Source organism: Podarcis vaucheri (genome assembly GCF_965113315.1).
Source record: "Podarcis vaucheri genome assembly, chromosome: 8".
In the NCBI taxonomy this organism is placed as follows: Eukaryota; Metazoa; Chordata; class Lepidosauria; order Squamata; family Lacertidae; genus Podarcis; species Podarcis vaucheri.
This window is the reverse complement of record NC_138766.1, coordinates 86,982,237-87,000,181: the sequence shown is the minus strand read 5'-3', so window position 1 is coordinate 87,000,181 and position 17,945 is coordinate 86,982,237. Positions and strand designations below refer to the sequence as shown.

At 43.8% G+C, this 17,945-nt stretch overlaps 1 protein-coding gene across 3 annotated transcripts in view; it reads left to right on the top strand.

The window, feature by feature from the left end:
* The window catches only part of FAM135B (family with sequence similarity 135 member B), a 144,231-nt gene that overhangs the window by 80,225 nt on the left and 46,061 nt on the right, over window positions 1–17,945 (top strand). For all 3 annotated transcript variants that reach the window (XM_082235473.1, XM_082235474.1, XM_082235475.1), the window contains 4 exons: window positions 938–1,077; window positions 2,073–2,143; window positions 6,029–6,202; window positions 8,340–8,466. In XM_082235473.1, the coding sequence (XP_082091599.1) occupies window positions 938–1,077; window positions 2,073–2,143; window positions 6,029–6,202; window positions 8,340–8,466 (512 nt within the window). The remainder of the gene's footprint in view (window positions 1–937; window positions 1,078–2,072; window positions 2,144–6,028; window positions 6,203–8,339; window positions 8,467–17,945) is intronic.

The following is a 17,945-nucleotide window of genomic DNA, read 5'->3' as shown; positions in this document are numbered from 1 at the left end:
GAAGAGAAAATTACATTAGGTTCTGCGTCTCTGAAGGGAGTTAGTGTATCAAATATACACAAACACACACACACACACACACACACACACATATGTATATATATATGTATAATCATAATAATAATAATACAATCAAATTGCTTTTCTTTCTTTTTTGTCCTGTTTGTCCTGTTAGATTAAGAGAAGAATAGATTTGGCCAGTAATGCAGTTTTACCAATGGCTCTGGAGTGATGAGTTTTCAATGAAAATAAATCAGGCTGCATTGCCTGCCTTTCGAAGAGCTTATCTGCTTCATGCTTTTTATTGTTGTCACTGCGGTAGAGCAAATAAATGAGTTTTCTTTTTCTTTTTCTACTGTCCACGCTTCCATTATGATGCTTGGCTGAAGTGCTGGGGCTGAATGAGGCAGGGGCTCAGTGTCTCGTGGAATGTTCTCAAAGGAAAATATGTTTTAGTTTTCCAGACCCACCACAAACTGGAAGCCAAAGATAGATAGAGAAAGCACCGTGCAATGTGTTTCTCACTGAGATGTTCCACTTCAGTGTTTAGATGGGGGAAATGGAAGTTCTGATGCTCCCACATATATTGTTTCCTGTACTATAGATAGATGATAGATAGATAGATAGATAGATAGATAGATGACAGATAGTTTATGGAACTTACACCAAAAAAAGCAGTAGGTCTAAGTCAAAATCTATTTTAAAGTCTTGTTTTCACTCTGGCATCTTGCTCCCAAAGAGGTTTCGAATCTGGCATAACTTTACGCCAGTTTATCTCAAGGTGTCGTAAATTACACTGGCTCCCATAGTTCGGATTGCTGCCCCCCAAGTGTTTGATGCATTCCAAATGCATAGAAGTGCAGGGCCTGATGAATTCTGGATGCCCAGGGTGTAAATCTATCTCATAGTTATTCTGTTTTTGGATTCTGTTTTGCAGGCGAGTCAATTCTTTGTGCAGCCTGTGTCCATGAGAACACCGTCTACAGCAGAGTGTTTCAGATTTTGTACAGGAATGAAGAGATTGTCATCAATGAATCCATGAACTTCAGGGCCCACCTCCTTGTGGATGGCGAAAAGGTTTGTTTCTCTCAGTTTGGACTCTTGTTTCTGCCTCTTTTACACACATGCATATACACACAAGGAGTGAATCTGGTTCCACTGGTAAGGTATATTGCAGTTATTAATATTGCAGAATCTGAAGCAACTGGAAGCATGAAAATGGCAACTGCACCGCTTTCCCACACTAGGCCACTGCTGGGTCTCTTGACAACTTTTCTGTGCCTCTCTGAGACCTCTGTCTCTCTATGCCAGGGATAGGCAACCTAAGGCCCAGGGGCCGGATGCGGCCCAATCGCCTTCTCAACCCTGTCCCCGGACAGTCCAGGAATCAACCTGTTTTTACATGAGTAGAATGTGTGCTTTTGTTTAAAATGCATCTCTGGGTTATTTGTGGGCCATAGGAATTTGTTCATTTTTTTCTCCAAAATATAGTCCGGCCCACCACATGGTCTGAGGGACGGTGAAGTGGACCATGGCTGAAAAAGGTTGCTGACCCCTGCTCTATGCCATTCTTCAAGTTGCCAGTCAGTTGGCTCTCTGATACAGTCAAACCTCGGTTCCCAAACGCCTCAATTTTGGAATGTTTTGGCTCCCAAACACCGAAAACACAGAAGTCAATGTTCCTGTTTTCGAACGTTTTTTGAAGCCAAACGTCCAACATGACTTCCCCTTGAGTGCAGGAAGCTCCTGCAGCCAATCGGAAGCCACACCTCGGTTGTCGAACATTTTGGAAGCCAAATGGGCTGCTGAAATGGATTATCTTCAATCACCAAGATTTGACTGTACTTGTGTTTCCTGAGTCGCACTTCAGCAGGAATGCTGATAAGATACTTGCTGATGGGAGCTGAGCATCTTACGCATCTGAGGTAAATTTAGCAGAGCCCCTTGATAGAACTGTCACACTCACGCTGCATTTCATCACATTGGTTCTCAGAACACACACACACACAATTTCCTATGTGTTATGAGGCCTTGCTTGTAATGACAGTTCTCTTTTTCAATAACCTCTACAGGTGGAAGAGGCACTAAGAGAAGCAGACTTTCAACTCAAGCTGGACTTGCATTTTACGGACAGTGAGCAACAGTGAGCACTTTTTGCTTTCCTAAGGCAAACTGATCATTGTGGATTCTGATGCAAACTGGCCCAAATCCGGACTAACCCGCAGATAGAAATGTAGCTGTCCTTTGAATTCCCTCCGAAGGTTGCCACTCTGTCATTAGCTAAAAACAAACCAATAAACAAAAAACATGCATACGGTGGCCCTGGGTGGCCACGACACCCACTCTGTGTGATCTGCCCAGTGGCTGCAGTCAGTGATTTCAGCTCAGCTGTGGCAACAGTTCCCCAGCAGTGATTTCAGCTTAGCCTAGCATCCCACGTTCATCACTAGTGAAGGGTAGGTGGGTTCCCACGAGGCAAGACACAGTGATAGCAGCAAGAACCTTTATTGAACCAACAGAACTGGGCAACAAGGGCAAAACAACTGCATATATATATATATTTCTGAAGGCCTAGGCCACTCCCATTCCCAACATGATTGGCTATCTAAACTTCCAAGCTGCGAATCATGACTCAGAGTTCAAGGGCCAATGACCGAGGCCCAAATCCTGAAATGTTCTGTGATTGGATATCACGTATCGAATCAGAACACAGGAACTTAGTCCAGACTCAAGCTCAGGCAAACACAGACCGGTGAATACATAACAGGAAGATAGGTTTTTTAAAAATGTTTTGAGATAAAATACATTTAGACACTGATGTTTTGCGATAAAAGATATTCAGAATAGTATTTAAAAGTGAGTTTTCATGATTTTATTCATTTTTTTAAAAAAAATAATCATGTGAAAATGCCAAAGAAATAGACTAATAATTGCTAGTGTCATTTAGTATTCGGGGTCACCAACATGGCACCCATGGAGTCTTCCTTGGCACCTACTTGGCACCTATTTGCTTGGAAGAAGCAAATAGAATAAGTAAGAGTGTTGTGGCATTTCTGAGATGCTTGTGGCAGCTTCACTGTTTTGCAAATGTACCTTCAGCTCCAAAACTTTGGCAGCTGCAGATCTCAATAGCCATTTACCGCACCATTCATCTAAACCTCCCTCTTTTATAGAGCAAGCCTAAGCCTGAGAAGTTCCCTAGAATTCATCCCTAGTAAGTGTGTTTAGGGTTGCATTCCTAGACTTTCAAAAGTTAATCTTCCCTACAGAGGGTCTGCCTCCTTTAGTGCTGCTATGTCCATTGCCCAGATAGATTGTAGGACATGGAAACACATGAGGAAAAACATTAACACTTCCCTGAATTGAAGGTAGATTTCTTCCCCCTTCCCACTGGAAACTGTGGGTCCCAGGAGGCTAGATTTGAAAGTGGGTGGTATTCTACCCCACTCCAATTCCTGGGCTCCCCGGTTATTGATGGTCTTACTGTTATTTCTTAATTATTGTGTTTTCTGGTTTAAAATTCCGTTTACACATTGCTCTTATATAGTCTTTTATTGTGCTGGTTTCCTATTTGAGGTTTTATGTGCTGGCTTTTTCTAACACCTTTTGTGGCTTTATTGTCATATTTTTATTTTGTTTTTGCCTGATGCCAGGAGAATTTATTTCATGAAGAATCTCATAAACACAATAAAGAGATAATATTGCTTGAAGCTGCCTTAGAAGGCAGAGGTTTTTTTTATTTCTCTTTTTAAGTCACTTTGTGTTGCTCTGGGTTAAGATAAAGAAACTAACTCGCAATGATGAGGGTGGTGGTTTAATCTAAGTAATCATGTAGTTTTCCCAAGGATTACTGAATGCATCAACTATTCCATAATGGGCTATCTTGGGAAAATAGAATTTACTAAGGCTCCCTGCACCACGCATGCCATGGCGGTCACAATCCTTGCTTCTAACATTATGTTCTACGTATGTTCCACCCATGTTCTACCTTCACTGTCAGAAGCATTCTGTCTCCAAATACCAGTTGCTGGTAATCTCAGATGGACAGAGAGTTGTTCCACTCATGTTAAGCTTTCAGGCTTCTTACAGGTATTTTTTGGGCCACTGTGAACAAAGGATGCTGGACTAGACAGGTCTTGGCTGGATCCAGCAAACTCATCTCATGTTAAGTCCCGTATGGCGGCAAATCTGGGCTACCCAACACCAACTGGCCTCAAAGGTTCCCATGGTGCCATAATTTGAATGTTCGTCAATGAACCACAGAGATTTTTTAAAAGTCCCTCAGTGAAATATCTGTAGCTGATGTTCCACAAAATCCCAATATAGAAGCTTCAGCAGACTTTTCAAAAGTCATGTTTTGAACTTTGAACTTCACACCCCCCAATTTAACATTTCTATTCAGTTAGGAATAAGAGGGAAGATTCCAATAGTGAGAACAGGATCATAAATCTTCTTACTATTATTATTATTATTAAGATGAGGAAATATGAGCTTCTGTGACATCAATGGTACCAAATGAATGGGTGACTGGGGTATATTTTTTGTTGCACTGGGCACTCAGATGTTTAGACACACATTCTCCTGAACAGCACGGACATGGGAATAAAATGGATTGTCCTTTTTTGTCCTAGCTCTTCCTTCACCTCTTACACAGGCTTCTCAAAAGTCTTAATGGCTTGTGTCAGCAGCTTCTCCTAAAATGACAAAAGCAGGTTTAAGCCCAATCGCTGACTTTTTCTTTTTTTAAGGATCTGTGAATGGTGCAATGCAAGTCACTTTGGGTTTTTCGCAGCAAAGTCATAATATTGACACTGCTGCTACAAGTACAATTAAGAGCTAAGCACCAGCCTTGTAAATGCTCCTCGTTGCCAAGTGAATTGCTGCCAAGTGATAAAAATTCCACTCACACCATTGTCTCTGGGGCTGCATCCATGCAGCAGATTGAGCCAGCAGAAGGCTCTTCTCAATTAGCTACCAGGCTAAGTTGAAGGTGGTAGTACGAAGCCCTGCATAATTTGCATTGGGATACCTTGAAGACCAGCTTTTTCCTTGTTGTTGTTGTTGTTTAGTCATGTCCGACTCTTCGTGACCCCATGGACCAGAGCACGCCAGGCACTCCTGTCTTCCACTGCCTCCTGCAGCTTGGTCAAACTCATGTTCATAGCTTTGAGAACACTGTCCAACCATCTCGTCCTCTGTCGTCCCCTTCTCCTTGTGCCCACCATCTTTCCCAACATCAGGGTCTTTTCCAGGGAGTCTTCTCATGAGGTGGCTAAAGTATCGGAGCCTCAGCTTCATGATCTGTCCTTCCAGTGAGCACTCAGGGCTGATTTCCTTCAGAATGGATAGGTTTGATCTTCTTGCAGTCCATGGGATTCTCAAGAGTCTCCTCCAGCACCAGAATTCAAAAGCATCCATTCTTTGGCAATCAGCCTTCTTTCTTTATGGTCCAGCTCTCACTTCCATACATCACTACTGGGAAAACCATGGCTTTAACTATACGGATCTCTGTCAGCAAGGTGATGTCTCTCTTATTCCTTATAGGCCCAACCAATCACTGTGCTCCGTAGGAGAGAGCCTCCTGCGGCTACCATCTCATCAGAAAGTCCATTCCACCCAATGTGAGAACAGGGCTTTTATTGTGGTGGCCCCTATGCTTTGGAACAACCACCCTCTCCAGTACACATCAGGAAGCTGTCAACTCTGTTGATTTGTACTGCATTTTTTAAAAAAAGAGTTTTGTTTTATTGCTTGTGCATTTACTGCCCGGGACTCCATTGGGAGGAAGCGGGTTATTAAATAAATAAATAAACAAATGCAATTATTTTAACTGTTTTTTTCTATATTTTTTGTTTCAAAGGTGTTTTATATGCAATTGTTTTAACTTTTATTGTAGATAGACAGATAGATGTGCAACAGTGCTTTATAGGCTTCTCTTCCCTTGAGAAGGCAATTTGAGATCCTTCATACAAAGCCGTCCATAAATGAAATTGTTATTAACAACAACGACCATTGCTTCTCCTTCCAGGCTGAGAGATGTCACGTCAATCCCTGTGATCAGCAGCCGCACTTTGGGGCTCCACTTCCACCCGGGGCGAGGGCTGCATCACCATGTGCCCGTCATGTTTGACTACTTCCACCTGTCAGCCATCTCTGTTACCCTGCATGCTTCTCTGGTGGCTCTGCACCAGCCCCTGATCAGGTGAGAGAAACAGGGTTCTTGTTGTTTTCATTTTCTGTATGTGTATTTCATGATTTTTGCTATGAGAGGTCAATTGTTCATATCTCATGTTATGTACTGAGCTTGGATCCTAGAACAATAGGCAGGTAGGAACCTAGAAGGCAGCAACCTGATTGGTCTGCAGGAACTGCCCAATCCGGCTCCAGGAGGAAGTGAATCAGCAACCTGATTGGCCTGCAGGAACATTCCAATCAGGCTCCAGGAGGGGAGTTGAATCAGCCAATCACACGGGACTCATTGTGTAAATAATGTATATATAACCAGAGGTTTTTTGGGAAAGTACTCACTCACTGTTAATCATGAGCTGAAATGAAGAGCATGAAATCAACACTCAACTCCGAGTATATTTCATCTCATTTCATAGAATCATAGAATCATAGAATTCTATGATTCTCATTTGCTTTTTTTTTTAAAAAAAATGCTTACATAAAATAAAAACAATGCCAGCAACAGAACTACTAAAAATAGAGACTTGGCAGAATTATTATTATTATTTATTAAATTTCTATATATGTATAATGTGTTGCTGTAATCTAATCACAGTTGCTGACTAAGGTTTGCCTTTTATAATCAGCTATGTGGTGATGGCAGGGACGCGGGTGGCATTGTGGGTTAAACCACAGAGCCTAGGATTTGCCAATCAGAAGGTCGGTGGTTCAAATCCCCACAATGGAGTGAGCTCCCGTTGTTCTGTCCCTGCTCCTGCCAACCTAGCAGTTTGAAAGCACACCAGTGCAAGTAGATAAATAGGTACCGCTCTGGCGGGAAGGTAAATGGCATTTCCGTGCAGTGCTCTGGTTTGCCAGAAGCGGCTTAGTCATGCTGGCCACATGACGCAGAAGCTGTATGCCAGCTCCCTCGGCCAATAAAGCGAGATAAGCACTGCAACCCCAGAGCCGGTCACGACTGGACCTAATGGTCAAGGGTCCCCTTACCTTTATGAGGTGATGGCACTATTCACACCAGGAAATGGACAACACTCTGTCCTATTTTAGGGTTGCCATTTTTCTAGAAGTAAAAGTCAAAAGTAGTTGAGCTTTTTTTAAAAAAAACAAAAACAATCAACCTCAAAATCCCGGACACTATTTTCTGGGTTATATCCTGACAGACATATAGCAATCCCAGACATATAGCAACCCCAGACATATAGCAACCCCATCTTATTTAAATCTAGTTGTTGGATGTGGCTTTACCAAGCATTTTGCCACCCTATGGACCTCTCATGGAGGAGGCCCACAAAGAAGGACCTTAGATGATGACTGCAGGGTCCAGGTCAGTTCACATGGGAGGTTCTTCTGAGGTCCAGCTCAAGACATTTTGAAGCCTAAGGCGAAGGTGACCATGGTGTCCCCTCCCTTCCGTGCACAGAATCTTGACAGGGCTAACTCTTACTTCCACACTAATCATGTAAGAATCATCCTCCACAAAGAGGAGCAGGCTAGCTTAGGGGCCATGTAACACACTCCTGGCTGCTGGTCCCTATCCTCAGCACACACTGCCTCAGGCAGTGGCCTCACCCTGTCTATTGGTAGGGCTGGTAAAGAAATAAATAAAATTAAAGTGGATCCTGCAAGCCTCAAGTCTGCCTGCCTGTGATCTAACGTTTCCTTATTGTCTCTTGCCTGCTCACACACAGACTTGTTGTTCTTAATATTTGATCTAAATCTAGCTCCCCCCCCTAATTTGTAACCACTGTCTCTTGTCTTACCCTGAGCAAAGAGGGAGAACAGTAATCTCTTTGCTTCTTTCTGAACTCCTTTAAAATGCTTAACAATTGCCATATGCTGTTGATGACAAAGAGAGAAGAAAAGCTTACCTATTCCTGGAAAACTTGTTTGCTGCTACTGATCCTGTTAGCGGAGAATTTTTAACAAGCTTTGAAAAAGCCTGAAGGCTTCCCAGAGCACCACAGACCGAGATGAACCTTTGCTATGTCTCCCAGCTCTCCAAGAACTGTCGTTTTAAAATAGCAACACAGGGATATTTTTTAAAATGTATTTTTAGTGCAGAGAGGAAAGGATGGGTGAGAAAACTTTGAAATGTGTGGCATTGTTGTTCCATATAGATACAGGTATTCCATTTTTTCTTCTTTGTTTAGCTTCGCCCGTCCAGGGAAGGGCTCGTGGCTTGGTAAAAACAGCTTGGAAACAGGACCAGATCTGACGGGGATGTCGCTGGAAAACCTGGTGTTTGGAGCTGGTTACTGCAAACCTGTTGCTTCTGAGGTAGGGCACGGTTATTGTTTGTGGTGATATTAGATGCACAGTATAAAGGGATGGAGATGGGCCTTTCTTAGCAGGATCACCAGGCTGATAAGAGAGAGGTGAGTTTATATTATCCCTACTCCCACCGATAAAATCTGTGATGAATTTTGCCCACTGGGAATGGAAGTGCAGAAAGCAAGGAGAATATCTGCAGGTAAAGGCAGAGCCAACTGCTTCTAGACTTGCCCTCAACCCCCTCTTCTCTGCTGAATTCTATACGGGCAACATTGAGGTTACGGAAGAGGAAACTGACCTAAGGCAGAAAACTGTTTACAAAATCCTTCCCTTGTAACCATTTTGTCAAAAAAGGACCGATAATGCCAAATGTTACTCAAGGAAACAACAGCGGTATTAATATATTCCTAGTCATGCTTCTTTAAACTCCTACTCTGTTGGGGTGGTGTTGTCGATCCCGTCTGTTATACAAAGTGCTCACTCCTTAACCTAGAAGAAGAAGAAGAAGAAGAAGAAGAAGAAGAAGAAGAAGAAGAAGAAGAAGAGTTTGAATTTGATATCCCACTTTATCACTACCCGAAGGAGTCTCAAAGCGGCTAACATTCTCCTATCCCTTCCTCCCCTACAATGAACACTCTGTGAGGTGGGCGAGGCTGAGAGACTTCAGAGAAGTGTGACTGGCCCAAGGTCACCCAGCAGCTGCATGTGGAGGAGCAGGGAAGCGAACCCGGTTCCCCAGATTACGAGACTACCGCTCTTAACCACTACACCACACTGGCTACACTGAAACCGTCTACAGAGGAGCAGATCTGAGACGACAGTTTCTCAAATTCCAAAAGGCTAGTAAAAGAAACAGAGCATGCAGATACTTTACTTACCTTGCCTTTAGTACTGACTAGTGTTGTAAATAAAAATATGCCCTTTTCCCTTATGGGGTATCAAAGAGCCCATATAGAGTCCTTACATAGGTTCCCTATTGGTAGGAGAAAATAACAGAGGCCAACCAGAGAATATTGAGAAGCAAAGCAGCTAGTAAGCTTGATCTTTATTAATCTGTTGCAACAGGGTGCTCCCCTCACACGCAGGAGAGGAAGAGGACCCCTCAAAATTGCTGTGCAAGGGCTTATAAAGACTTTTGAAATTCCCATCTTCTAGATCAAGACCACCCCCAGAAACATTATGCATACATCACAGAAGGGGTGTAACCTAAGACCACCCCTCAGATACATCCCACCTACATCACAGAAATTTTAATGTTGTTTTTCTCCTGTCACAGTTTATCTCCTGTCTGGCAAGTTACTTGATTGGATTGCCTGGGGAGCCTGGCCATTCTTTTGTAGTGGTAAAATACTTATTTCCTGGGCCAGGTCACAGGCTCACACCTTATTCAAACAGACATATCCTTGAGAAAGGATTTGTGAGGAAAGAGACAATGGGGAGGCTTTTCCAGTTTAACCTTGCAGAGAAAGGATTTGGTCAGTTTAGGAATCAAAATAGTTCCAGGTTGGTCTTCCTGTGTTGATCTATGTATGTGCAGTTATGAACATTACCATATATCTAAGACCATAAAATTCCTATCACACTAGCAAGGGAAAAGGCAGTGTTTTATGAAGCAAAATACTCTTCCTGTATCATCAGAACAGTGGTGCTATTTTGAACAGTGACAGCATTCAAGGGTGGAAAATTTCCTCCAGTTATGAATGTGGAATCCCAGAATTGTAGAATTAGAAGGGACCCAGAGCATAGCTATCAACTTTTCCCTTTTCTTGCGAGGAATCCTATTCGGAATAAGGGAATTTTCCTTTAAAAAAGGGAAACGTTGACAGCTATGACCCAGAGGTTCAACCCCCAGTTAGGTGTTCCCTTATTGCCTCTTTTCGTGTCTTGGCTGCAGCTCCCTCCTTTCATCCTTTAATCCAGCAGTCAGCAACCTAAGGCCCATGGGGGTTGTTTAACCGGCCCATGGACCCTCGGTGCCCCCCACCGCCCACTCAGTCGGCTCCCATGTGCCATGCTAAACTGGCGCAGAGCAGAACGGGGACTGCCTTCCGTGACGCTGGCCTGCTTCGCACGCCTCCTCCGCGCCGGAAGGAGCACCGGAAATAGTGTTTGCGCATGCGTGCGTGTGCGCACACTCTGGCCCACTGTGACGCTTGCGGGACCATGAACCGGCCCAAGCCACAAAAACTTTGCCGGCCCCTGCTGTAGTCTGTTATCACCAGATTGGGCACTGCTTTCCTTTTGTGTGAAAACAGAGGCAAAGTAGGTGTTGTGTGGTTCCATCTTGTCTTCGTCGTAGCATTTCTCTGCCTTCTTCACGCAGAGGTCCTGCAACTTGCTTGGTCTTCCTGTTGCTTCAAACATAGCTGATGAACAGGTCGGCTACGCCAGATCAATTTTGATTTCCCCCAGTTTCCATTGCTTATTTGTTTGATTTCCTTTCAAGCGCACGGCTGAGAGCGCTCCAGCGATGATCTGTTTTGTTTTTCAGCTTGCTGAGACAGTGTCGATTACAGAGATAATTGAGATAATGAGCTTGTTTATCAACAGTAGATAGCTTGCTTGGTTAATGTTTATTGCAGCTTTTCTTTCCCCCATTTTATGAGCTTAGGAGAAAGTGGTGCTAAATGCAGTTTGCTGACTTTGGAGATAGCAATGCAGAGAGAGTCAATGTGGAAGAGAAGTCCATGCAGCCCACGATTTAAAGCAAGCTGTCCAAATTCTCAGTTCCCTGCCTTATATGTGGGTTGGAAATCAGTGAACACATGGGGTTGTCGCCAACTAAGTCCTACTCAAAATAGACCCAACGAAATTAATTGACCTAATTTAATCATATTCATTAATTCCATTGGGTGTACTCTGAGTAGGACGCGCACTGGACACCACCCTCAGATTGCACAGAGAACTGTATGATGCATACAAAATTTTATACATATTTTTTAAACAACAACAAACAAACAAACATGGGCTTGCAAGCTGAATGGGATCAGGATCCAGCCTAAGTTCCCCCTTTCTGCTCCTTCCCCTGCCACTTCCCCAGAGTGCTCCTTTTGGGGGATTTACAGCCACATTCAACTGAGCTCAACTGAGCTGGTATGAGAAATTTACCCTGGCATATTCAGCTGCATTGGCATTCGGGACTTAACGCCAGCTGAGCATGTCCGAGCTGGGAATCAGCTAGTTGAGCCAGAGAACCTGCAGCATCCATTATATTGTAAATTGCCCGGTGATCCTCAGATGAAGGTCGGTATAGAAATTTAATAAACAAATACAGTGGTACCTCGGGTTACATACGCTTCAGGTTACATACGCTTCAGGTTACAGACTCGCTAACCCAGAAATAGTGCTTCAGGTTAAGAACTTTGCTTCAGGATGAGAACAGACATTGTGCTCTGGCGGCGCGGCAGCAGCAGGAGGCCCCATTAGCTAAAGTGGTGCTTCAGGTTAAGAACAGTTTCAGGTTAAGAACGGACCTCTGGAACGAATTAAGTACTTAACCCGAGGTACCACTGTAATGAGGGATGCGGGTGGCGCTGTGGGTCAAACCACAGAGCCTAGGACTTGCCGATCAGAAGGTCGGCAGTTCGAATCCCTGTGATAGGGTGAGCTCCCGTTGCTCGGTCCCTGCTCCTGCCAACCTAGCAGTTCGAAAGCACGTCAAAGTGCAAGTAGATAAATAGGTACCACTCTGGCGAGAAGGTAAACGGCGTTTCTGTGTCCTGCTCTGGTTCGCCAGAAACGGCTTAGTCATGCTGGCCACATGACCCGGAAGCTGTACACCAGCTCACTCAGCCAATAAAGCGAGATGAATGCCACAACCCCAGAGTCGGTCACGACTGGACCTAATGGTCAGGGGTCCCTTTACCTTTACTTACCACTGTAATAAAACAAATAATCCTAAACTGCTCGTCTTGCCATACGATTGCCTGCAACATGTTTTGCATGATTACCACCTAAAATTCTGAAGTACATTCCCATCCTCTTTTTTTTAAAAAAAAGATAGAATAATGGGAAATGTAGCTTATTCCTCACAGAGCCCCCCTAACAAACTACAGGTCCTTTGGAGGGGTGTACTTTAAATGTGCTTTAAATCTATGGTGTGTGGGAAGCCTGAGATGCATTACTCATTCTGTGTCACAAAACTGTTTATTTTAACACCCTCTGTTGTGTTTTGGGTCAGTTGAGGGTAATGTGCTTGAAGAAGCTTCAATTTATCTGTAGAACATTCTGTGGGCACTTTGTTGTAGACTTGTGCTCTGGCTGATGCTTAGAGGCATATTTAGGCCATCTATTTCCGATCAGAGCATATTTTTGACATGATTACTGGGCAGCATGGATGCTGGTGCATCTGCCTCATACTGTGTAGGAAAACCCTATGGCTTACTTGTGGGATGTAAACACAGGAGCAGTCAATGACAACATTCCTAGAGTGTACATGTTACAACATGGGGAGGGATGTCTGTCCAGCAAACAGGTAAACTTCCTGGGGACGGACTTCCTCCGCATGTGACCAGAGGTGGGTGTGGCCTCACCTGTGCAGGTAATGAGAAAAGCACAGGGCAGGCAGCCATCTCTCTCTCTCTGCCATCACCTTTCGAAGAAGCAGGATGCCCTCTTGGCTCTCAGCCAAGAGAGGAAAGGGCTATCTTCCTATAAGATAGATTCTAAGTGTATTTTAAGCCTGTCTGCCGTCTGGGATCATATTGTGAACAGATCGTGAGTAAACTCTTTTATACTTTTATACTTTTATAAAGACTGTGTTGTGTCTTGTATTTTAAGAGGGAACAAAGGGGAAATTACCAGAGTAATTATTATAGAGGTTCTAGCGAACCTGTGCACACGTTACCGTTGCGAACTTAAAGGGGAATGTCTATAAACTCTGCTGATATTTTGGGAACTTGTTAGCACAAGTTGGATAAGGATATAATTAGTCAATATATCCTCTCCTGCACCCCAGAACATTCCCACATTACTATGAGGAAGAACATCCCCTGGCCAGGTAAGGAACAATGACACAGTTGGAACGTTTCAGACATTCTCCTTCTCCAAATTCCCTTGTAGAATTTTGAGTGCCAAATTGTTCTCATTGTGGGAATGTTCAGGGAGGCAGGAGAGGATATATTGTTTAATTATATCCTTTCCAATTTGTGTTAACAAGTTCTACAATTTAGCAGAGTAACATTCCCCTTTTTAAATGTACACAGCGGATAACGTTTTTGCCAGGCTTGTTTAAGCCTCTAAAATAAGTTTCCTGGTAATTCCCCTTTTATTCCCTCCTAAAAAGATAGACACAACACAGTCTTGTATAAAAGTATAAAATAGTTTACTCACAGTTTCATTCAGTTCACAAAAGGATCCCTGAAGGCAGACTTAAGTTACAAAATATATACGCCTGGAATCTATCGCATAAGGAGATAGTTCCTTTGTCCTTTCTTGGCTGGAAGCCAAGAGGACATCTCAGGCTGATGCTTCTTTGACGAAAGCAAAATGGAGAAGAGAGAGATGTGGTGGCCAGTCCTGTGCTTTTGTTACCTGCACAGGTAAAGTCACGCCCACCTCTGGTCACATGTCGAGGAAGTTTGTCTCAGTACAGGAGGAAACAGGAAGTTTATCTACTGGCTGGACAAACTTCCCTCTTCATGTCTAAACATGTCCACTCTAGGAATGTTATATTTGACTGCTCTGTGTTTCACACCCCACACTCATCTCGTCCGTGTCCATGTTTAAAACCCTCTTATACCACTTTTAAAGTCATGGCCTCCCTTAAATAATCCTGGGAAACGAAGTTTTGGGTTTTTTTAAGGGTACCTACAAGTCCCACGATCCTTAACAAATAAGGATTTTGTTTAAGTTGGCACCCCTAGCTTCAGATATGCTGGTGGGGGTCTGAACTGCCCCAACACATCCACACACCCACACCAGCCCCTTCTGACAACAACCAGCCACCAGTTTCTGGAAGGCCCACGGCTGGAATTTCAGCTGCAGGTGGGCTGCAGAAGCCGATGGGAATGCGAGGTTGGATTAAAAATGTAAAAGAAGAACCAAGCAATGGCACCCGGATAGGATACCAGACAGCATGGGAGCCTAGGGTCCGAGGTCCCATCTCCCCCCCCCATAAAATATTTGAGAGGGAGCCCCCGCCCAAGTTACCATTCAAATAGTGTGCGTGGACCATGTCATGTGATTGATTATGTAGGGTAGGGCTTAATCCCCCCCAACGTTTTATTCAAGTTGGGATCCCTGCCAGAGAGGGAAATACAGAGATCTCAGGAGAAACAGATGTTGATGGTTAAAAACATGCACGTGTGTGCAAAATAATAATAATAAAACAAACAAACTACATGGGGGGGACATTAAAAAACATTCCATACAAACAGCACAGAAAGTAAGACGGGACATGGGTTGAGAGATCAAGAAAATGCCCTGTGTAAATCATAGAAACATCAACTTCTGCATAGCGTTGGAAAGGATCCCAAAGGTCATTTAGCTCAGCTCTGTGCAATGCTGGAATAAGTGTGTAGCCCCAAAGACTTGTCCCAAGTGGAACTTGTGGGAATGTTCAGGGATGCAGGAGAGGATATATTGTCTGATTATATCCTTATCCAACTTGTGTTAACAAGTTCCACAATTTCAGCAGAGTAGCATTCCCCTTTATTTTAAGCTTTGCAACGGTTGTGTTTGCTCAGGCTCGCTAAAGCCTCTATAATAACTGTTCTGGTATTTCCCCCTTATTCCCTCATAAAATATAAGAGACAACACAGTCTTTTACAAAAGTATAAAAAGAGTTTACTCACATTCTGTTCACAATCAGATCCCAGAAGGCAGACTTAGCTTAATGAAGTAACATACACTTGGAATCTATCTCTTAAGAAGATAGTCCCTCTGTCTTCTCTTGGCTGGAAGCCAAGAGGGCATCTTTGGCTTAGTAGATGTTGTATCTTCGATGCATGTGGTGAAAGAGAGGAGAGAGATGGCTGCCCTGCCCTGTGCTTTTGTCATTACCTGCGCAGGTGAGGCCACACCCACCTCTAGTCACATGCAGAGGAAGTCTGTCCCAGCCCAGAAGGAAACAGGAAGTTTACCTGCTGGCTGGACAAGCATCCCTCCCCATGTGTAAACATGTTCACTCTAGGAATGTTGTACTTGACTGCTCTTGTGTTTCACATCCCACAGAACTTGCTTGTCTTTGCTGCACAATCTCTTCCACATTTGAGAGGAAGTGCCCTTTCACACTGCACAAAACAGATTGCACTCTTTCACCACTGATAAATGTCCTCTGAAGTTTTCTCTCCCAGTCGTCCAGCTGATTCCCGGATGCTGGTACAAATGTCTCTAGTGATTTGACCAGCTTGATATTTGAGAAGGAGAAAGTCCTCGCTGCTGTCTTCATTTGCAAGCGGAGACGGGTTTCAATCAATCCTCCTCCTTCTTGCTTCCCCTGCTTTGATTCTGCACAAGGGAGCTTGGCACGCTGCTGTTTTTGACAAGACGTCAAAGGTTCTTTGTTCAGCGCTCCTGACTTCTCGCTGTGCTGAATAATTAAATGTCAGGCGCAGAAGGTTGTACCAGTCCAATTTCCCTAGCTTTTGCAAAGTGACAAGCCGGACACAGGTTTTATTATTTTATTTTAATTTTGAGTGTGTGCTTTCTGCTTTTCTGGCTTACTGCCCATCAGGAGACTTCTAATTCACGCGGAGGCTTTTTAAAAAATGAGGAAATGGCTTTAGGTGGTCCTTCCTTCCCCTTTTCAAATGACAAAGGGGAATCTTAGGAGGGGCATTTGAACATTTTTATCCTCACAAAGTATAGGCTAGGCACTTGCACTTCAAGAGAGATGAAGCTGACTTGGCCATTTATCTTAGCAGGATTGTAATTTCAGTCAAATAATCCCACAGAGTTTGCATTTGTGAGCTTGATTTATCCCCGCAGCTTCTGAAGGTGGCAAAGTGAGTCAGACTCTTTTGCATACCATTCTGAATGGTTAACAAAAAAGGAAAGGTTAGATTGGCAAGTCACTTTCCACAGGTGGATGATGATGATGGCGGTGATTTACCAATAAATACATATTATTTGTGGGGACAGGCCTATGACAAGATTTCTAAGGAAGAACAATTTAGGATGCAGCAGATCTCTGGCTCAGATGACTGGTGCCCAGCTCAGCAGACATTAAACCCTCAACCCCAGTTTAGCCAAATATATGCTAGCATAATTTGCACATTCTGGCTCTGCCAGCTGAGACTAAAAAAAGGTAAAGGTAAAGGACCCCTGACAGTTAACTCCAGTTGCAGACGACTCTGGGGTGGCGGCGCCTATCTCACTTTACAGGCTGAGGGAGCCAGCGTTTGTCAGCAGACAGTTTTTCCGGGTCATGTGGCCAGCATGATTAAGCCGCTTCTGGCAAACCAGAGCAGCGCATGGAAACGCTGTTTACCTTCCTGCCGGAGTGGTACCTATTTATCTACTTGCACTTTTTGGTGTGCTTTCAAACTGCTAGGTTGGCAGGAGCTGGGACTGAGCAACGGGAGCTAACCCCATCGTGGGGATTTGAACCGCGACCTTCTGATCAGCAAGCCCAAGAGGCTCAGTGGTTTAGACCACAGCGCTACCCGTGTGCCAACTGAGACTAGACTAGGGTAAATCCCCAAAAAGAGTCATTCTGGGGGCAGGGCATCAGAGATGGAGGACTTAGGCCGGATTCTAATCCCATTTAGCTCAGTCTAATGACCTGGAAACCTGACATAGAAGACTGTTTCAAAGGCTTGTTTTCCTTCTGCTAGGCTTAGGCAGAGCAGCTGCTGACTGCTGAACGGTATTTGACCCTGGTGTAAATTTACGCCATCTTAACGTACAGAGGCCTGCTTTACTTCAGCGTCTTCTGCATACTGATTTATCATTTGCACCCCTTTCAGGAAAAGAGGGACCAGAATACTGCAATGCCCCATATCTCATAATGCTTAATCTGGACTTCTAAAATGTCCTATACATTGGGCCTGCACTTGAAAACTTTGGGGCAATTGTCACTGTAGGAGGGAGGAAGTAAGGCTGAACTTTAAAATGATTGCAAAAGGAAGTACTATTGTTATTGTTTGAGACAGGAATCAAACTAGCACAAAACCCCCCAACAAACTGAAAGGGGCTAATGTCTAGTTTGATGTCTAGCTTTCATTCCTAATTATTACTGCAAATGGCTGAGAAGGAAGAGTCAGTTGACATTGTGATATCTCTATTTCCACTATATATATATATATATATTCCTCTAATAATAACCTTATGAATTCCCTTTCCTGTATCAGCATTAACACAAACTGATCATAGAATCGTAGAATTGTCATCTCGTCCAACCTTGTGCAGTGCAAGAACCACAGCTAAATGCTAACAGCCGCCATCCTATGTCCCGAGTCTAAGTTTGGGCACAAGACATGATAAAGAATTGTTTGTTTTAGTGGCGTTATTATATAGCTTCCATGGGGGATGAAAGGGCCCCA